At 37.5% G+C, this 22,953-nt stretch overlaps 1 protein-coding gene across 1 annotated transcript in view; it reads right to left on the bottom strand.

The window, feature by feature from the left end:
• The window catches only part of Tektin-A (Tektin A), an 84,244-nt gene extending 65,806 nt beyond the window's left edge, over positions 1 to 18,438 (bottom strand). Inside the window, exon 1 of the mRNA XM_067151924.2 lies at positions 17,312 to 18,438. Within this exon, the coding sequence (XP_067008025.2) occupies positions 17,312 to 18,438 (1,127 nt within the window). The remainder of the gene's footprint in view (positions 1 to 17,311) is intronic.
• Between the last annotated feature and the right edge of the window lie 4,515 nt (positions 18,439 to 22,953).

Below are 22,953 nucleotides of genomic sequence, written 5' to 3'. Positions count from 1 at the left end.
ATAAAGACACAGTGTCACTAGCTCCAGTAATGAATAAGGGTAATCAAATTTAAGAATAACTTTTAGGTCATCAACCTCAAGAGAGATAAGGGGAGTTCTTGGCTGTTTGAAGAATAAGGAAGTTAAGATGGACATGAAAGCAAAGTTAAAAGTGAAAGCTACCCTACGTACAGATCTCTGCACATGGCTACGAAGGTGTTTAGGGGTTGTAGTAAGGATGTAAAGGAGAGGGCATATAAGTCTCTGATAAGACCCCAACTGTCGGCAGCCCTGAAGATGATTTTCCATGGTTTCCCATTTTCACACCAGGCAAATGCTGGGGCTGTACCTTAATTAAGGCCACAGCCCCTTCTTTCCAACTCCTAGGCCTTCCCTATCCCATCGTCGCTATAAGACCTATCTGTGTCGGTGCGACATAAAGCCACTAGCAAAAAAACAAAAGACGCCAACTAGAGTACGGTTCCAGTGTATGGGACTCTCATCAAGATTACTTGATTCATGAACTGGAAAAAATCTAAAGTAAAGCAGCTCGATTTGTTCTGGGTGATTTCTGACAAAAGAGTAGAGTTACAAAAATCTTGCAAAATTTGGGCTAGGAAGACTTGGGAGAAAGAAGACGAGCTGCTTGACTAAGTGGTATGTTCTGAGCTGTCAGCGGAGAAATGACGTGGAATGACATTAGTAGACGAATATGAGTGGTGTCTTTTAAAGTAGGAAAGATCACAATATGAAGATAAAGTTGGAATTCAAGAGGACAAATCGGGGCAAGTATTTGTTTATAGGAAAGGGAGTTAGTGATTGGAATAACTTACCAAGGGAGATGTTCAATAAATTTCCAATTTCTTTGAAATCATTTAAGAAAAGACTAAGAAACAACAGATAGGGAATCTGCCACCTGCGTGACTGCCCCTAAATGATGTATTAACATTTGCTAATTATCCCTTACAACACTTTTTATAACGTTTAAAAAATTGCAAACATCCAAGCCAGGCCAAGTACAGCTGTCTCGACAATCCGCTTGCACTACTGCAGTTCAGCTTCTCCAGCGAGCTGTCGCCGTAAATTACTGTCGGGGAGCTCTGCCCAGCTCCCAGGAAAAGGAAGCTTCAAGTGCATGCGTGAGCCAAGCGACCTAAAATTTTGCTGGGGTAGCTCTCTTTTGTGCTGGCAAGGAAACCCAACTCACTGTACAAGCTGAACTGTGGTAGTGCGAGCAGATTGTCGAGACAGCTATAACTGGCTTGGCTTAGATGTTCGTAATTTTTAAACATTATAAAAAGCGTTCTAAGGAATAATTAGAAAATGTTAATACAAAGTTCTTCACCCCAGCAGCGCTGGGGTAGATAGGTTTCAGTGCACGCCACTGTTAGGTTTTATTTCAACTGCCAGTAGTTCATATGTTTTCAAGTTGATTGAAACAAGACCGACAAGTCTGTTCCGTGTTCTACAAACACACAGCAGTATTTTTAACCCAGATCCAAGAACTTAATTAAAGTGCCAAGCATTTCATGTCATTGTGTATATAATTTGTCATTATGTTTTATGTTAACCTATTGATATGTATTTAGGCAATTGCCATTTTGTATATAAATTCGCCATCATGTTTTATGTCAACCTATTGAGATGTATGTAGGCAATCCTCATGATGATTGTTATCAAATTCCCTTTGATTTAATTATTCTTCACTTAATAAATTTCAAATATTTTACATTATGTTGAATGGTGGAACATCCCTCAAACCCTATTAATAAATAAAATCCGCTTCATTGCCAAAAAATCGTTCAACAGAGGCACTAGTAGCAGGAATACTCAAAATTAAAGAACAGAGTTTGGTTACTTCAGGTAATGCCACATTTAATTCATGTTAAATATCATGTTAAATGAAAATGAAAACCTACAACCTGTTTTCCAGTCACTGACCTGGTCAGGGATGAAATGAATGAAGCAGATATAGCCTATTAGTACGATGGGGTCGCCACTCCCAAAGTGATTTATTAATAACTGACAGGTGCTATGAAATGAGAATGGAGAGTGTTGCTGGAATGAAAGATGACAGGGAAAACGGGAGTACCTGGAGAAAAACCTGTTCTGCCTCTGCTTTGTCCAGCACAAATCTCACATGGAGTGACCGGGATTTGAACCACAGTATCCAGCGGTGAGAGGCTGATGCGCTGCCGTCTGAGTCACGGATGCTCATCATGTTAAATATCCATGTTAAATTCTGTTGATGGATAGATGGCCGACATATCGCTTTTGAGTTCCAGGACGTGGAAGTAGCTACCTCATGATTTAATCAAGGACTCAAATGGCCGACAGGAAAAGAGTCCATGAACGTTTCAAACAAGTCAAAATCCAAAAGAGAAGGAAATTCCAGCTTATCAGTTCGGAAAAACGTTACGTTATATGTCGAACCATTGAATCAAGTACTTCACAATGCAGTCCACATTTTGCCTATTTCCACATCACCAGTTAGCTGTCTTGTTACTCCAATTTCATTTTAATTTGGCAAAACTGATTAATGTTTGTCTGTATACTGCTTCCAAAACAAATAAAATTTGTCACATTTGTCATTCAGAAATCTCTTGAATTCATCGACCTTGGCAGCACATTATATTATGTCATTAATTTTGGTTTGTAATATGTTGAACAAGATCTTCACTTGATGCAGTACAAATTAAAATAAATTTAACAGAAAAATATATTCAAAATCTTGTAGAGTGGCAAAGAAACCTATTGAACAGGTTTTTGTTTCACTGTCCCATTCTTGGGTATGCCTTATGACTGACTTGAAAAAAGTTTTCAGATCCTTTTTATTTCTGATATTACTTTAGCCAAACAATATTTATGTATCTGGTGGGTCAGGGAAATTGATGGTAAATGCTCAGTAGTAAACGCCTGAAATGGAGTTTTTTTCTTTGAAAATCTTGAGAAAAAGTTGCAAACCAAGACAGAGCTTCAAAGAAAACTTTGCATTACTTAATGCCTTTAACAGAGTGTTTTAGTACTTGGTTTAGCTTGTATGCATAGCAATGCACTAATAAGGCTGACTGATATTTGGCATGAATAATCTGTTGCAGACCGTTATGTGCTCCAGCCATAATGTAACACCCATTGTACTTTTGAGTGACTAATTTGTCACTAAATTGGAATTAAGCTGATTAAGCCAGAGAAACAGCAGAGTGATCGGTACTTAGATCAATGAACCTAGTAAATCTCTCCTGAATATCATAAAATGTAACATAACAAAGCACAGAAGAAAGCTGAGAAGTTTGTGTTAAGTCCTTGGCCTCATCTTCTATCACAGCTACAAATGGTGCTTCTTTGACTTTTTCTTTTATTTTATTTAATAAAACAGCTGAGACTGAATCAATTAACTCATTATGGATATCATGGGAAGTACCAAGGAGAGCAGGAGATGTTTCCAAATGGTCCCGTAACTTTTCATCATAAGTGGCTCTATATAATGGAGCAATTCAACAAAATTTCCTCTCTTGAGTAGTGATTTTCAGTATGGCTCCTAAAAGGCAGCTCTTGCTCCACCAGGAAACAAACAGCATCTGTTGTTAGACAACTAACTGTATAATGATTTGCTTTCATTTTTTCATTATGTTTGTCCCAACAAATTATGAAGGCAAGACTTAGAGATTCCTCCATTCTAGTACTACCAAACTTCAGTAAAGCTATTTTGGAATTAACATACTGTAATCTACAGACTGTTCATGTTGTTTCTTTAGTACATAATAACTGTTAACATACAAACTCCCTTTGTTGTTCAAACATTTGTGTCTGTTGAAAATAAAAGGCAAGGCCAGGAATACAAGGAACACAACTTCAAACAGGCAGACAGTCATGTATCATTTGTGTACCTGGAATCATTAAAATGATGCATTTTGCCACTTCTTTCTGTTACCATAGCTGATATACTAGGAGTGGGTCTCCCCTGGGGTCTCCCATTGTCTATGATTTGTATCTAAGCAACAAGAGTTCAGCTAGAGAATGAATCTGTTAATAAGTCCTTAATAACACAGCCACATCCATGCTACATCATAAATGCATCTCCCTTTAACAACAAGAAAGCCACAGCAAGCACAAGACACGTTCTTAACGATCACCACTGGACTCCGCAAATGATTACTGTTAAGTTATCATCTCGACTGAGGCAAACACACGAGCCTAGTAGCCAGCATGGTCAGCTCTGTGCAGTGTTTCCAAGTGCATCAAATGCGCAAGTGTGCCCCGACTGAATTCAAGCTCCACATGTTTGCCTCAGCGAAGCGGTAAACAGAGCGCACAGTCAGCAGATCTTTATCATGCGACAGATGTGAAGCCTTCATCACTTTAAGTGGTATTTATGCGGAAGAGAATTAGGTTTTATGGCTGTTATACTATAGTATATATGCCATAATATTATGTAATCATAATCGTTGATCTTTCGTTTTAGATGGTGTTAGCTCGACTAACAAGACAAACATAGATGCGCCTGTTCAGAAACCTAGTGGGATAGTGACTTTTGCCACAAAATGTGACAAATTGAGTTACTGCTATTTTCCATCAGCATCACCTGTTGCCATCCCTTATCAATTTCATGAGTTCAAACCATGTAATGCAACTCCTGCTGTCACTATACAAGGTTGTCTAAGCAGATGACATCAGCATTTTATAAAATTTCCATGAAAGAGGGAGCTATGCCAATGGGCATTACTTTCTTGCTTGTAAGTATCATCAGACCATACAACTAAAAAATATTATATACTAGATTAACAATATTCCAACTTAACTATGAATGTCCAGAAAACTAAATATATGATAATAACTAAGATGAGTATAAAAAATATTAATCATTCAAAGATGTATATTAACAACACAGAAATAGATGTTAATCACTTTAAATATTTGGGTCTAATCCATATACATAAAATAACATGCCCTGACTGACTGACTTACTGACTCATCATCTGATAATATAGTTCATTCCCATAGGGAATCTGAAATATTTGTCCCGAATGAGTAAATTTATAGTACCAATATAAATGGTCCTTTATTTATTTACATTTTATGGCCTTCATTGGACCACTCTAGCCAACTTTATACAAAGAATTTTTTAGTTTCCTGTCAGCCCAGTACTTCTTCATTCTCTCTGATCTTATCCTTCTTTCTTCATCGGGAATCACCCTTCCTATTGTCTGTTTGTTGATTCTGATTTGTAGTCTGGTTTGTTTGTCTGTGAGTTTCTTGATTTTGTCGGTTTTGTTTCTTAGGTCTTCCACTGTAATTTGTAGTTCATCCATATCTTGCTAGGTTGGGCTCATCAGTTGGTACCTAGCACACCTAGGGCAAAATGCTGGCAACCAGGAATGAGTTAGCTGGAAAATTTATAATGTCCAATAACGGACCCAAATCCTTCTTGTATAGACTATTTGCAGAGCTTGATGGTGAAATTGTAACCTACATAGTGTACTGTATATTTAATTTGTGATTGTGTGTTTTTTATTTTTAATATCATACGCTAAATAAATAATAAATATATTGGTATGATTCAACATTGCCGAGCCAAAACTACTGGACATAAAGAAATGAAATTTTGGGGATACATTTATATTAGAGTGTAGGTTCTCAATAAGGGAGGATTCTTGGATATTCTGGCATGAAGGGGTGAAACAGGGGGGCGGAGGGAGGCTGCATTTTTAAAATGAGGATATCTATTTTGCAAAAACTAAAAAGTTTACAGACATAAAAATTGGTATTTGGAATTTCCTTTTTTAAAAAAACATATCTTTTTTTGTTTTTGAAAAATCCAATTAAGGGGGTGAAAAATGAGGGAAAAGGTGCTGAACACCTTTTATGAGGTGACTTACATCTCAAAAACTAAAGATGTTACAGATATGAAAATTGGTATTTGGAATCTCCTTTGAAAATAAAGAAACACGTATTTTTGTGTTTTTGGATAATACAATGAATAGGGCGTGAGCAAATGTGACAAACAGGGTGAACTTTTAAAAATACATATTAAAGCTTTGAAAACTGGTATTTGGAGTTTCCTGTAACAGTGAAGAAACATACAAAAAATTTTTGGAAAATCCAAAGGGGAACTGAAAAAGAGGGTGAATTTTTAAAATTAGCATATCTACAGTATATCTCAAAATCTTAACATGTTGCAGACGTGAAACTTTGTAATTGGAATCTGCTTTAAAAATAAGGAAACACATATTATTTTGTTTTTGGAAAAACCCTTAATGGTGGGGGAGTGGGGAGAAAGAATTGAAAAATTAGTTGAATTATTTGTATGATATGTACCAAAAAATCTAAAGATGTTAGAAACATGAAAACCTATATTTGGAGTCTCCTTTAAAAATAAAGAAACACTCATTTCGGGGGGTGGGGGGAAATCCACTTGTTAGTGGGGTGTGTGTGATGAAACCGGAAATGAATTCCTTTTACAAGGATACATATATCTCAAAAACTGAAGATGTTACAGTCATTATATTTGTATTTGGAAGCTCTTTTAAAGAAACGGGTACTGTTTATTTTTGGAATATTCACTTAAATGGGGAGTGTGAAAGGAAGTGAAAAAAATTGAATTCTTTTTTCTGGAGAAACTTGTACCTCAAAACTGAAGGTTACAGACGTGGTAACTGGTATGGAATCTCCTTGAAAAAGAAAAAAGCACGCATTTTGTTTGGATGGGGTGAAACGAACTTAACGGGTGGGGGTGGAGTGAAAAAGGAGTTGAATTATTTTCATGAGGAAACTTATATCTCAAAAACTGAAGATGTTACAGACATGAAAATTTGTATTTGGAATTTTCTTTCAAAGTAAAGAAACACGTGATCTTTTGTTTTTGGAAAATTAATTGAAAAATTAGTTGAATTCTTTATATGAGGATACTTATACCTCAAAAACTGAACATGTTAGAGGCATGAACATTTGTATTTGGAATCTTCTTTCAAAGTAAAGAAACACATGTTCTTTTGTCTTTGGAAAATCCACTTAAGGTGGGGGGGGGGGAGTTGAAAAAGGAGTTGAATTACGTTTATGAGGATACTTATATCTCAAAAAATGAAGATGTTTACAGACATGCAAATTATTAATTGGAATCTCCTTTAAAAATAAAGAAACACACATTTTTTTTTTTTTTTTGGGGGGGAAAATTGACATAAGGGGTGTAGGGTTGAAAATAAGTAAATAAGGAGATGAAATATGTTTATGAGGATACTTTATCTTTAAAACTGAAGCTGTTACAGATGTGAAAGTTGGTATTTTGAATTTCTTTTCAAAATAAAGAAACACATACTTTTTGTTTTTGGAAAGTCCACTTAAGGCAGGAGAGGAGTGGAAAGAAGTGAAAAAGAAGTTGAATTATTTTTATAAGTAGCCTATACATTTATCTCAAAAACTGAAGGTGTTACAGATGTACAGACATGAAAACTGGTATTCGGAATCTCCTTTAAAAATAATGAAACACGTATTCTTTTGTTTTCGTAAAATCCAGTTAAGGGGCTGAAAGGAATTGGAAAAGCGGGTGAATTTTTAAAGTGAGTACTGGTATACCTAGCGCAGTGACTGAGATGGTATGGACATATGCGACGCATGGGAGATAACAGATTACCAAAAGAAATGTATGATCTACTTGAAGACAAAAGACCAAGAGGGCGACCAAGACTCGGGTACAAGGACATGGTGAGGATTGACACTCAGCAGTGAGGACATACTTTGGAAAGCATCAAAGAAGGAGAGAAGTTCAGAGACCACAACTGGTGGAGAAGCCTCGTTCGCCGACCCATCGCATAAGATGGAACGATGTGGGGTATGTATGTATGTATGTATGTATGTATGTATGTATGTATGTATGTATGTATGTATGTATGTATGTATGTATGTATTGGTATACCTACATTATATTACATTATATGTCAAAAACTTAACATGTTAGAGACAAGAAACTTGGTATTTGGAAAGTCCTTTAAAAATACAGGAACATGTACCTTTTTGTTTTCGGAGAAAGCACTTAACGGGAGATGAAAAGAGGTGAAAAATAGTTTCATTATTTATGAGGATACTTATATCTTAAAAACTGAAGATGTTACAGACGTGAAACTTGGTATTTGGAATCTCTCTTAAAAATAAAGAAACATGTATTTTTGTTTTCGGAAAATACACTTAAGCGGGGGTAGGGTGGAGAAAGGACTGATCAAGGGGTTAAATTCTTTTTGTAGGGATACTTATGTATATCTCAAAAACTGAAGACGTTACGGATGTGGGCATAGGTATTTGGAATTTCCTTTAAAAATAAAGAAACATGTATTTATTTTTCGACTTGAGAGAAGACACATGTACAGTTCTATGTCGCAGGGTTATCTTAGCCCCGGAAGGTAATACCACAAACATGGTTTACAAACAATTTCTCTGGTAAATAAAATTCAATTTTTGGGTGAGTTTTTATACTTCAAGAATTGATCAAATTATGAATTCGACGCGAGCGAAGCCGCGGGTAATTGCTAGTCTATATATATAAAATAACATGTCCTGACTGACTGACTGACTGATTCATCATTGCTGAGCCAAAACTACTAGACATAAAGAAATGAATTTTTGGGGATACATTTATATTAGGGTGTAGGTGCTCACTAAGGGAGGATTTTTGGATATTCTAGTGCTAAGGGGGTGAATTTTTAGATGTGAGGATATCTATATCTCAAAAACTTAAAAGTTTACAGACGTTGTGAAAGCAAGTGAAAAAAATTTAATTCTGGAGATACTTATATCTCAAAAAAGGTTGGGCCTACAGACGTGAAACTTGGTATTTGGAATCTCCTTGAAAAATAAAGAAATACACACTTTTTTGTGAGGGGTGAAACCAACTTAACTTACTTTGAAAGAAAATACCAAATATAAATTTTCATGTCTGTAACATCTTAATTTTTTGTGATATAAGTATCCTCATGAAAAGAATTCAACTACTTTTTCACTCCACAGATGTAACCAGAAATAACTGGGATAAGCTGAAGAAAGTTAGTTAAGAAAGCGTATTCAGATGCTGAGGAGGGGCAAAGCTTGAAGGTTTACAAAGAAAAACAAAAAAGCTAGGTCACCACATGATAAGTAACCATTCTCCCATGACTAGCCATCTTTATATGACATAACTTCTTCAGAACATATTGCTGTATCTGAACTGGAGTGCGTACTTGTCACCTGCTATGAGCCTTCAAGTGAATAGCTCAGATCCCTTCCAACAGAACAAATATGGCCTAAGCCTCCATAGCTCAATCCATTGGCTCAATTGTTAGAGCATCCAGTGTGAAACTGGAAGACTGCGGATTCAGTTCCACTGGTGTCTGGTCAGCCATTTTTTTGTTCTGTACTTTACATCCTCTCTGCTTGTTACACAGCACAACCTAATAAGCTGAAAGTGAATTTCAAAAGTATTTATTTATTAATCCTTGTATAAAAAAATCACCTAAAGTTTAAAATGTTGGAATGCTGTGATTTTCTCATAAAAATAAATATCATACATAGGCCTATATATATCTTATGTTAGTTGTAAGAAATCTACAGTAAGATTATGTGTTGGTAACTCAGGTGTATTATTCCTTGAAGAAATGGAGTTGATTTGTCTACCCTGTATTTTTATTCTTTGAATGCTAGCTGTGTGTGATGTGTAGTTGTGGGCAACAGTTCACAATAAAAAGTGTGTGTGATGAAGCTGGTGTTTTTGTTGTAAAGTTTGTTTGCCTGAACTGGTGTTATGAGCTAACAATGAAGAGATATCAACAAAAAAGATCATCTAAAGTTATGAATCTTTGATCCATTACTAATGGAGGAGGGAACTTCAAAAAATTAGAATGAGTTACTTAGGAACAAAACACAAGATGAAACATATTTTAAATGTTAACCCGCGGTTACTCGCATGGTGAGCGCGGCGCTCACCTTCGTAGTATATTGCTTCTTGTTGGAATGTTACAAAACCTCCACCTTTGTAAGTCCCTGTACCTTTGTAACAGATTATTATAAAGGGGATGTGTCAGTCATTTTCATTATCTTTGAAAATATACGCCCGCAATTCATTATTAGGCACGGCAGTGTATGTTTGGTGAGCGGTGCGCTCAGTAGCGAGGAACTGTGCTACTTATATTTCGCTCATTGTAATAAGTCAGGTTTTGTTTTATGCTTGTATTTAATGCAAAATGTTTATACTGTGGGTGTTTTTAGACAATATTTACAAGTTATTGTGGCATCCAGTGATCAGATACTTTCGTGGTTATGTGAAACGAAGGAGGGAAGGTCTTGAACATCGAGACATGGTATGAAATAGATGAGGTTTACGGAAGTGATCATAACTCTGTTTCAGAATGCCTGCAAGTTCTGGGGAAGGAGAGGACTTTCGTTTATAGCAAACTTTGATATCAATGTACATAGCTTGTTTTACGACCGGATGCCCTTCCTGACGCCAACCTCAGTTGAAGAGCTAATAAAGATAAAATAAATGATGGTGAACGAAGGTGGCTAAATAGGTGTAAGGAATCGGCTGTAGTCTGTGAATAGAAACTGCCCCGGTATATGCCTGGAAGCGTAAACAGAAAACCATTCTCAGGACAGCTAACGGTGGGGATCGAACTCACGCGTCTCCCGAATGTTGAGCTTTCCTCCATAGCCACTCCACTCGGCTGTGTACCTAAATAAATAACTAGCTCGAATGGACATATTAAAAATACCTCCATATTTATATGGACATATTATAGCCTTTAAACTTAAAGGTGAGCGCTGCGCTCACCAGCGAGTAACGGCGCACATAAAGACATAGCGAGTAATGCCGGGTTAATTCATACACCACTGAGAAGAGATTAAGGGCTGGTCAGAACAGGTTGAATAGGAAAATTTAAAGAGAAAGGACTCTGCCGCAAGTAAATAACATTAATTTCATAGATCAGGATCCTGTGGGTGATATATACATCTCGTGAATAATGACCCTCTCAGAGATTTTAAAGAGCATGGAACCTCTACCAGATCAGGAAGAACTCCAACTGTATATATATTATACATACATGTATAGTGCGCGCACCTTTTAGTGATACATATACACCCTATTGCTGAATCGGTCGACCTTGGTTTTCTTCAAGATTCGTATTGGCAACCTTTGAAACACAAACTATGAATCGCTTATGCATCGCTGTGCGACATCTGGCGTACACTTTATGTACTAGTACTGTTGTTGTTCACACAGCAAAGCTAAACTATAGAATTCATGCTAGAAACAAGATACGCATCGAGAAATGTTATATAATCTATATATATAAAATAACTTGTCCGGACTGACTGACTGACTGACTGATTCATCATCGCCGAGCCAAAACTACTGGACATAATGAAATGAAATTTTGGGGATTCATTCATATTAAGATGTACGTGTTCGCTAAGAGAGGATTTTTGGATATTCTGTCGCTAAGGGGGTGAAAAAGGGGGTGAAATTTTAAAATGAGTGTATCTATATCTCAAAACTTTAAAAGTTTACAGATGTAAAAATTGGTATTTAAAATCTTCTTTAAAAATAAGGCAACACATATTTTTTTTGTTTTCAGAAGATCCCAGTAGGAGGGGTGAAAAAGGGGTGATAAAGTGGTTGAATGCCTTTAATCAGGATACCGGTACTTATATCTCAGAAACTGAACATATTACAGACCTGAAAATTTGTACTTTTGATCTCTTTTAAAAAATAAAGAAACACATATTTTTTTTGTTTTTGGAAAATCCAATTAATGGGAGGGTGTAAAGGGGAAAGAATTTTTAAAATGAGTGTATCTATATCTCAAAACTTCTGAAGTTTATAGATGTAAAAATTGGTATTTAGAATCTCCTTTAAAAATAAAAATAAATGTATTTTTTTTGTTTTTGGAAAATCCCAATAGCAAGGGTAGAAAAGAGTGAAAAATGGGTTGAATGCCTTTAATGAGGCTACTTTTATTTCAGAACCTGAAGACATTACAGACCTGAAAATTAGTATTTGGGATCTACTTTAAAAATAAAGAAGCAGGTATTTTTTCGTTTTTGGTAAATCTAAATATGGGGGGTGAAAAGGGGGGAGAATTTTTAAAATGAGTGTATCTACATCTTAAAACTTGAAAAGTTACAGATGTAAAAATTGGTATTTACAATCTCCTTTAAAAATTAAGAAACATGTATTTTTTGTTTTCAGAAAATCCCAATAGGAGGGGTGGAAAAGGGGTTGAATGCCTTTAATGAGGATACTTATATCTCAGAAACTGAAGATATTACAGATCTGAAAATTGGTATTTGGGAGTCTTTTAAAAATAAAGAAACATATTTTTTTTTGCTTTTGGAAAATCCAAATCGTGGGGGTGAAAAGGGGGTGGATTTTTAAAATGACTGTATCTATATCTCAAAACTTTAAAAGTTTGCACATGTAAAAATTGATATTTAGAATCTCCTTTAAAAAATAAAGGAAGACGTATTTTTTTGTGTTCTGTAAATCCCAATAGGAGGGGTGTAAAAGGGTGAATATTGGGTTGAATGCCATTAATGAGAATACATATATCTCAGAAACTGAAGATATTACAGAGCTGAAAATTTGTGCATGGGATCTCCTTTAAAAATAAAGAAACATGTATTTTTTTGTTTTTGGAAAATCCAATTAATGGCAGTTAAACAGGAGTGACAAATTGGGGTGAATTTTTTGAAAGACTATATCTACAGAATACCTGAGAAATGTAAAATGTTACAGACGTAAAAAGTGATATTTGGAATCTCCTGTAAATGTAAAGAAACATAGGTGATTTGTTTTTGGAAACTCCACTTAAGGGAACTAAAAAGGGGGTGAAATTTTAAAACGAGAATTTCCACAGTATATCTCAAAACCTTAACATGTTACAGAAGTGAAAAATGGTATTGTTTATCTCTATTAAAAGTCAAGAAACGTGCATTTTTAGTTTTCCGAAATACTACTTGGGCGGAGGGGGGGGGGGGTAAAAGTGACTGAAAATGGTGTTGAATTCTTTTAATTAAGCTACTGATATCTCAAAAATGAAGATGTTACAGACATGAAATTTGATATTTGGAATCTGCTTTAAAAGTAAAGAAACATATATTCTTGAAAAATCCAATGAAGGGGGAGGGGTGAAAAGAGTGAAAAATGAATTGACTTAATTGTATGAGAATACTTACGTCTAATAAAAACTAAAGTTATTACAGACGTGAAAATTGATATTTGGATCTACTTTAAAAACAAAGAAAAATGCGATTTTTGATGGGGGGGGGGAATAATCTTGGGGGAGGGGGCGGGAGTGAAAAGTAGTTGAATTCCTTTCATGAGAACACATAAATCAAAAACTGAAGAAGTTAGAGTCGTGATAATTGGTATTTAGAAGATCCTTTACTATTAAAGAAACATGGTTTTTTGCCAGAAAATTCACTTGGGGGGTGGGGGTGAGGAATGTGAAAGGAAGTGAAAAAAGTGAATAATTGTTATGGGGATACTTATATCTCAAAACTGATGGTAATAGATGTGAACAATGGTGTTTGGAATCTCCTTTAAACATACAGAAACATGCCTTCTTTTAATTTGTGTGTGTGTGTGGGGGTAATTAAACTTAACGGCGGTGGGGTGTAAAAGCTAGTTGCTTTACGTCACACCGACACAGATAGGTCTTATGGCGACGATGGGACATGGAAGGGCTAGGAGTGGGAAGGAAGCGGCCGTGTCCTTAATTAAGGTACAGCCCCAGCATTTACCTGGTGTGAAAATAGGAAACCACGGAAAACCATTTTCAGGGCTGCCGACAGTGGGGTTCGAACCTACTATCTCCCGAATACTGGATACTGGCCGCACTTAAGCGACTGTAGCTATCAAGCTCGGTGGGGTGTAAAAGGAGGTGAGACCAGTTGATTTTACTGTTCATAATGTACTTATAAGGAGCCTCCGTTGTTCAGGTGGCAGCGCGCTGGCCTCTCACAGCTGGGTTCCATGGTTCAAATCCCGGTCACTCCATGTGACATTCGTGCTGGACAAAACGGAGGCAGGACAGGTTTTTCTCCGGATAATCAGGTTTTCCCTGTCATCATTCATTCCAGCAACACTGTCCAATATTTCATTTCATTTGTCATTCATTGATCATTGCCTCAGAGGAGTGCTTTGGCAGCCGGCACAATTCCTATTGTCGCCGCTAGATGGGGCTTTCTTCATTCCATTCCTGACCCTGTCGAATGACTGGAAACAGGCTGTAGATTTTCGATGAGCTTATTCTAATCATAAACTCATCATTTTTAATCTTTCCTGGGTTCGTTTTCAACAGCCATCTTTTCCTTCGGAGAACGTTCTTAGATTACAGTAGGTTCTCCTGGCATAGAAATAAGAATTTAAACACATTTGATATAAACGATAGGAATGAGATTGACCGACAAATTGTTCAATTTTTCACCTCTATAATAAGGTCAAAACTGCACGGAAGTATGTAATTCGTATCGCCAGAAATCCTGCACACTTGCCTACGCGCGACACTGGTGCTGGTCACATTGTTAACAATGACAATGGCAGCAGATGTAATTTACTGCCAAGTAGTGGTCTTGCATCTTGCTATGGGGTCCAGAACATCTATACTAATAATAATAATAATAATAATAATAATAATAATAATAATAATAATAATAATAATAATAATGTTCTGGACCGTCGTGAAATGTGCAGACCGCTCTGAAAACGGGTCCTGGATGGGTAATGACTAAGAATGCAGTCCGGCTGCGGGTTCAGTACCGCCAAGGCACCGAAGACGACACCACGCCGGATCTCCTCAAGGATTTGATCCATATTAAAAATGCTTATAGGAAAAGATGGCAAAGATTTAGGGACCCAACTGACCAGGTAGAATACCTGGACCTAGCCTGGGAAGTACGAAATCGATTGCTGGAAAGAAAGATTGAAAAATGTAGGAAACTTGCCGTAATCCATTAGAAAACGAGTCAGATCGCGAATTTTGGCGGATTCTCTCAGAAAACCAGTCAGATCGCGAATTTTGGCGGATTATATATAAAACAATAAGCATTCAATTATAAATTTCAGTATAATACCGTAGTGAAGCACGGGTATCTTGCTAGTGTTATATAATGTGTGTGTGTGCACGCGCGCGTGCGTGTGTGTGTGTGACACAGTTGTTGGCTTAAGATAATAAAGGTTTAGAAAATTCATATCGATCAATCATATTATCGATTCAATTCAGATTTCATTTCCATTCAGTTAGCAGTATTACCGGAACTGCGAGAGCTCCCTCCTTACTGCTCACCCCTGTGCAAAAATCAATCACTAAAAAGTGTGCGAATAATACTTACAGCTGAACTGTCCTAAATGGACATTAATTAAGCAGACAGATATTATTTTAATGAACTAGTTTTATCTGATGTAAGAGACATGTTAAAACACCTTAACTTTTTTTTTTTTTTTTTTTTTTTTTGCTAGTTACTTTACGTCACACCGACCCAGATAGGTCTTATGGCGACGATGGGACAGGAAATGGCTAGGAGTGGGAAGGAAACGTCCATGGCCTTAATTAAGGTACAACCCCAGCATTTGCCTGGTGTGAAAATGGGAAACCACGGAAAACCATTTTCAGGGCTGCCGATAGTGGGGTTCGAACCTACTATCTCCCGAATACTGGATACTGGCAACACTTAAGCGATTGCAGCTATCGCGCTCGGTACTTTAATTTTAAATGGATGCCAGTACGGTACTTCAAACCCTGGATAGTGAACACACAAAATTGTTTCCCTCACTTGCCTTATGTGGAATGTCTGTAAATTATTTAAATGGTGTTCTTCAGACAGTTGGAAATACCTTTTAAGTCTTCATACAATTTCATTTTCAGCCTAAGGAAAGAAAATGTACAGTATCATGATGTTGTAAGACTATTTCTAGTTTTTTGAGCAGGGTGCGAAATCGTAGGGGGGAAGGGAGGGATTTCCCCACTACTGGCGATTTTATCTCAGATGTCCCCCCACCACCACCACCACCACCACCAAAATTGTCCGGGGGGATTCTTTCATTATGAAACAATGAGGAAAATGTAGAACACACATAATTTATTAAAGAAATTAATGATTTGTATTGCACATATTTTCATAAAAACATCAGCAATAATTCAAATGACTGCCAGGCCTTGAACAATAAAACAACGCAGCATTGGCAATCTGGACCTGCAGCATGTTTCACTCTGGTAAATCCATCTGGAACCCGGGGCAAAAATGTACACTAATTACTTGAAGCTCTCCTCCTTTGTCATAGCTTGAGCTTACATCACTCATGTACTTCTTGAAGATGGTGTGTTTCCGATAGCTATCAATAGGACACTATTTACTTAAGGAGTGTACAAACCGACAAATTTGTTCAGTCAGCACAAAGCCCTGGTAGAGGAAGATTTCACTAATAAGGCAATAAATCAGAACAAATCGCACCTTGTCTAACCCTTCTTAAGAAAGCGACTGTCTCTCATAAACTCTTCAGCTGATTGGAATAACTTTCTATTGTTTATCATTCTTGTTATAACAACAAAATTCAAACAAAAAGATCTAAAATTAACATTTTTTTCTGGGGAGGGGGTAATTTAATTACAGGGGAATTTTAACACCCCCCCACCGCAGGATACTGCCTGAAATAAACACAAGTACATAAGCCCTATGTTCTTTCCCCCGCCACCACTTCTTTCTGATTCCGCACCCTGTTATCAATAAGTTAATGCTCTGGCCAAGAACTCTTTATCCAAGTAAGTTGGCTGTACTTGCATTCAGGAGATAGTGAATTTGAACACCACCATCGGCACTCCTAAAGAGGATTTTGTATGATTTCCAATTCACCTGCAAGGCAAATTCTGAGACTGTAGGGTACTTAATTTAAGGCCATGGCTGCTACCTTTCCATCTTTGCATCCCCGAAAACCTTTCATCTGTTAATGTAACATTAAATCACTTGCAGAAAGAAGGGAAAAAAAAAAAGGGAGGATCTCTTTCAACCCTCTGCTAAGAGAGATGTCTAATTACTGTTGCTCAGAGAATCCTGGCCACTTAAACATACTGCTAGTAGTTGTAGTATATTTCTTCTGCACCCTGTGCTACCTTTTTATTTTATATTATAAAGCCTACTGAGGGATTTTAAACCCACGTCATTTGCATTCTATTCTAAACTTGTAATGATGCTGGTAAATTCCAGTCTCTCTGCAGCTGATAAGCACATGACAAGAAATGTAGAATCACTTCAAAATTTTCATTCAGGTAACATAATTTAAGGAGACATCTTTCACAGTATATAATATCCTACTTACAGGTCTGCTTTGTGACGTTCATTTGCTGCACCTTTAACGATATCCTCATTGTGCTTCCGCCATTCACCTTCGCTGTACCTTGTAATGGAATACCGGTCTACCACGGGACGAGTGCCAGTCATACCCGCTAATGGTCCCCAGTCAGGACGTCCCGTAGCCCATGGACCAATGGGTCCCATCTTCTGCCCTTCCTGTCCATCAGGCGAAGTTACATCAGATGCAGGGAAAGCATCTTCAGGTTGTGGGAGATAGCAAGGGGGTCCTTCAGGAGGCATTTGTTCAATAGTTCCTTGAGGAGGATAGCAATAGCAAGGCTGCTGAGGAGGCACTGATGGGTAAGCTTCTTGTGGCTTTGGACGAAAACAAGCTGTCAGCTTATTATCGGCAGGAGAGGGAGGTAATGTCTGTTGTGGAACATAATGTGGCTCAGAAGTGTCTTGTGGCCTTTGATCAGGATGAGTGGGAGGTAATGGATCTCTAGAGTATTCTGGAGGAGCAGATTGTGAATTTCCTGCTGCAGGAGGAAAACACTCAGAATGTTGCGGTATATGATTTGGGGGGAAATTTTCTTTAGGGCAACATGCTTGGGATATAGAAGGTGGGCACGGACATTTGTTATCGTACTTGGGTGGAATATGATCAGAGAAATGTACTCGTTTCTTAGGCGATCCTGTAGGAGAAGCAGGACCTCTAATATTTGAACAGTCCTTTCTATTAAAAACTGGACAGTCCTTATTGTGATCCTTATTATGTTCTGAGGTATAATTAGGAACGCAACACATATATGGATCAGTGGGTTGACAAGGAACTGGCTCAGCAGGATTAAGAGGAAGGGAAATTGATTGGGGTTGATAGCAAATTGTATTGGCAGGCCAGTCTGCAGCAGAAGGGACAGTGGTGCCATCACCAATCTGAGCTGGAGCTACACCAGCTGGGCGGTATTCATCAGGGGGATAACATGGTCTGCATGGCTTCCCAGCCATCTTAGGTAAAAAGGGTTGTTGCGGGAAACGATCTCGACTCTGCATCACAAACCCTGGTGCAGCTTCAGGAGGTACAGTTGATGCCTGGCTATCATACTTCTCGGGTCCTGCAGACACCTGAAAGCATAAAACATTATATTGCATCAGGAAAAGACACAGTTCCTTTCCTTCATGGACGTTGTTGTTGTTGTTGTTGTTGTTGTTGTTGTTGTTGTTGTTGTTGTTGTTGTTGTTGTTGTTGTTGTTGTTGTTGTTGTTGTTGTTGTTGCAAGAGGACATGAAAGAAAGGATACAGTATGGCTTTCCTAAGGAAATGTTGAAGTTAGAAATTAAAATGTAATTGTAACATGACTCATTTCATGTATCATACATCAAATAAATGAACAAATAACCCTTTTTCTAATTCTGTACTAGCTGTCCTACCCATTGCCAATGGGTTATTGAACAACTCAAAAACATAGGGTTAGCAGCTGAAGCTAATTAGCAATATTTCCATGTCTAGTGATACTTGCCATTCATGAAATTCACAAAAATATAAAAATCATGAATACTGTATTTCCATGATTTTAGTATATAAGGTATTAACAATATTAAAGGGACGGACAGATGGAAAAAAGAGGAAGAGGCCGGCCTAGAATAACTTTTATGGATAGAATTTAGAGAGAAACCTATGGTAAAAAATATGAAGAAGTGAAACGGCTAACTCAGAGATGGAAATTCTAAGTTCCCATGGAGGGAATTAGATATTTTTCCACCAACAGAGCATATCAAAATTCAGATCAAAAATTAGATGTTGGCTTTTCAGGCATTTGCTCTATTAACCAGCGTTTTGTCTTAGGTCTAACACTAGACTCTTCAGAGTGGGATGTGTCAGACCCTACCCACTGACACTGGGGTGTATGCAGGTGAACTTATCAGAAGCCTATTTAAGAGGCACAGTCTGATAACTGCATACGGGAGATAAAACTCCACAATGGAATTAATGCTCGCCTAGCAATTCCAAATGGAAATTCTAAGTTCCCATGGAGGGAATTAGATATTTTTCCACCAACAGAGCATATCAAAATTCAAATCAAAAATTAGATGTTGGCTTTTCAGGCGTTTGCTCTATTAACCAGCGTTTCATCTTAGGTCTGACACTAGACTCTCTGAAAAGCCAACATCTAATTTTTGATCTGAATTTTGATATGCTCTGTTGGTGGAAAAATATCTAATTCCCTCCATGGGAACTTAGAATTTCCATTTGGAATAGCTAGGAGGGCATTAATTCCATTGTGGAGTTTTATCTCCCATATGCAGTTATCAGACTGTGCCTCTTAAATAGGCTTCTGATAAGTTCACCTGCATACACCCCAGCGTCAGTGGGTAGGGTCTGACACTAGACTCTTCAGAGTGGGATGTGTCAGACCTAAGACAAAACGCTGGTTAATAGAGCAAACGCCTGAAAAGTCAACATCTAATTTTTGATCTGTAACTCAGAGATTTCAAAATGAGCAGTTTACACTAAAATTACATTGTGACACCTGAGGAATTCTACTGTAGTGATTAGCTTATTTCAAAAATCATGAAGAAGCCATGGTGTAAAGTTGCTACAGGAGGAACTTTGTTGCCAAATCAAACCCTTCTCAAGAATTATTTTGTCATAGAAATCCTTTAGCTTTGAATTTATATTGCTTAGCCATATTCAAATGTTCACTTAGCAACTAAAACAAGAGATATGATCATTGTTAAAAAAGGAGTTTTGCCACTTTAAATTTTGCTGTGGTTATTTTTAGTCTGAAAATGTTGGCCAGATGACAAGAGTATAATAATCACCACAAAAGAAGTACAGATGCCTTTGATGTTGTGGAAAATGATTTCAACAGCAGCTCCTACAAAAATTTCCAACTACAACACTGGTAATCACGAATATCTCCATTGCTATTTCTCGTAAGGAAAAACTGCATGCAACGTAAAAGATCAGAAATTATGTCTTGCACAGTGTTTATTATGCACAGTTTTCAATACAGCTAACATTAATGGCAAAATTTAGTATTTGCTGTTTCAGATCATGATATTGCTACACCACTACTAATAAAATAATATATACATAGAACACAACCCAGCTATCCCTCAACCTAAATACTGAATTTCAAAAAATTCTGTTAAGCCATTTTGTTATTATGTGGTAACAAACACAGAAAAAATGTTGTGTGGCTATTTCTAGCCGAGTGCAGCCCTTGTAAGGCAGACCCTCCGATGAGGGTGGGCGGCATCTGCCATTTGTAGGTAACTGCGTGTTATTGTGGTGGAGGATAGTGTTATGTGTGGTGTGTGAGTTGCAGGGATGTTGGGGACAGCACGAACACCCAGCCCCCGGGCCATTGGAATTAACCAATTAAGGTTAAAATCCCCGATCTGACCGGGAATCAAACCCGGGACCCTCTGAACCAAAGGCCAGTACGCTGACCATTCATCCAACGAGTCGGACACAGAGAGACATGCACACAGACAAAATTTAAACTGAACCTACTTTTGTCAAAATATGAGGCAAAAATGTTAAATGAACAGACAAAATTACAATTTTATTTATTTAGATTTTCATTCATACTTTACTGTTGTTATAACCAAGCTGCTGCAGATTTTTATAGCTGAGTTAATACTTTGATTCTCCACCAAAGTTTGATGTAATCTATACCAAGTTACCAGCTAAGACAGTAGAGGGAAATGAATCTTGCACAGTTCTCGACTTTCATGTCCTCGTTACCTTACAAATGTACAGAGTAGTATTTGATACAAAAAATAGGATGTTTTTCCCCTCTGTATGCCATCTAGAGAAAAAAAATTCCTAGCAGCATCAAATAGCAGTATAATAATGGAGATTTAATTTTTGTAGAACTTAACCTGTTAGAAAAAATAAGAACTTTCTCTTGACTTGTTTTTTTTTCACATTGCTAATAATGTTAGCTATGTATTTTCTACTTATGAGGAACACAAATGAAGCCTCCCTGTAGAGTGTGCAAATTTGTGAATTTGTATATCCTCCAAGCACTGTTGATATACTAGCTGATTCTTCTACTCTGTACCGGGAGGTACACCTCAACTCCACACATTCAAATAAGCGCCTTAATGAACTCCTCTACCGACCAAAATGTGAAATTACTACACATAAAGTTGAGACTTTAATCAGAAGGTGTCACTACTGAAATACAGGGTGATTAATTTGAAAGTTCAGAGCAGAGTGCCGAGGATTAGGCGCACTGGGAAGCAGAGACAGCAAGTGCAGTGCCCGCCATGACAAGCAGGCACAGTCGGCTCAAAGATGCGGCATGATTACGCCTATAGAAACTAAACGAAACTGAACTCACCGGCTACATAGATGCTCTGGACAAATAAGTAAATGAATAAACAAATAAATAAATCACCTAGGAAATTAAACTGAACTCACCGGTATTTACAGACGATGCTGAAAGTGATCTCCTTCAGCTGCAATGCAAGTTTCACATCTTGTAATGAGATTTCGAAACACACTTTGTAGTTCATGGACACCGATAGAACGCACAATGTTCCTAATTTAAATTTTTAATTCTTCTGCAGTTCGAGGATTATTTCTGTAAACTTTTCCTTTAAGATTTCCCCATAGATCAAAATCATATGTGCTTAAATCAGGCGAACAAGGAGGCCATAATCCTTTACTGATGATCTGATCATCATCGAACATTTCCCATAACCGTCACATAGAACTATGCGTCATATGGGCCGTTGCACTATCCTGCTGGAAATAGCCGTACCTTTTCTCTTCTTCAGTCAGTTCAGCAAAAAATATTTCCAGAATGTTGTGAATATAACGGTCAGAAGTAATCGTGTCCTGAAAAAAAGATCGCACCGATAATTCGTCTGGCACTGATAGCGCACCACACACCCACCTTCACATCGTGCAGAGGTCTCAGCTGTAAAATGTGCAGGTTGTCTGTATCCCAGATTCTATTGTTCTGTGAATTGACATATCCACTCAAATGAAACCAGGCTTCGTCACTCATAAAAATAAAGTTTGGATCCACAATACCGTCGTGGACACTATTCATTAGCCAATTGCAAAATCATATTCTTGCATTGAAATCTGTAGGCAGTATGTTATGGACTGAATGAGTCCAATAAGATTGTAAATGCAACAATTTTGTTGCATAATGTGCTGAAGAAGGTGAAATACAACTTTCCTGAGCTACTCTCCGAAGCGACTTATGTGGACTGACCTGGAGTCTTGCCTGTATATCTTCTAACCTCTCCCATGTGAGAGCTGTTCACCTTTGCTTCTTTTTCTTATTGCTAACGGAACCAGTACTACGCCACTTGTAAACGAGCTGATGCATGTAACGTTTTGATGGTACTGTCGCACCGGGAAATTGTCAACGGAATTTTCGAAGGCACCTTTTAACTGGTTTCTTCTTCTTGTGCAAATAACACTCGACCAAAAGTATTCTTTGCTCTATAGTGTATTTAACCATCATGATAATAACCTCACAACACACCTTAAAAGTCCCAGCGAACTGTGGGACAGAATGCTAAACAGCTACGTGCTGGCAGTAAACACTTCTTATCTCGCCAGCATTGACAGAAGCCATATGGCGCTCGATCGGAACTTCCCACGGCAGCAAGGAGAAGTCTGAACACTTAAATTAT

This window comes from Anabrus simplex, chromosome 7 (assembly GCF_040414725.1).
Source record: "Anabrus simplex isolate iqAnaSimp1 chromosome 7, ASM4041472v1, whole genome shotgun sequence".
Classification (NCBI taxonomy): Eukaryota; Metazoa; Arthropoda; class Insecta; order Orthoptera; family Tettigoniidae; genus Anabrus; species Anabrus simplex.
Note: the sequence above shows the minus strand (reverse complement) of the source record. Positions and strands in the feature narration are given on the sequence as shown.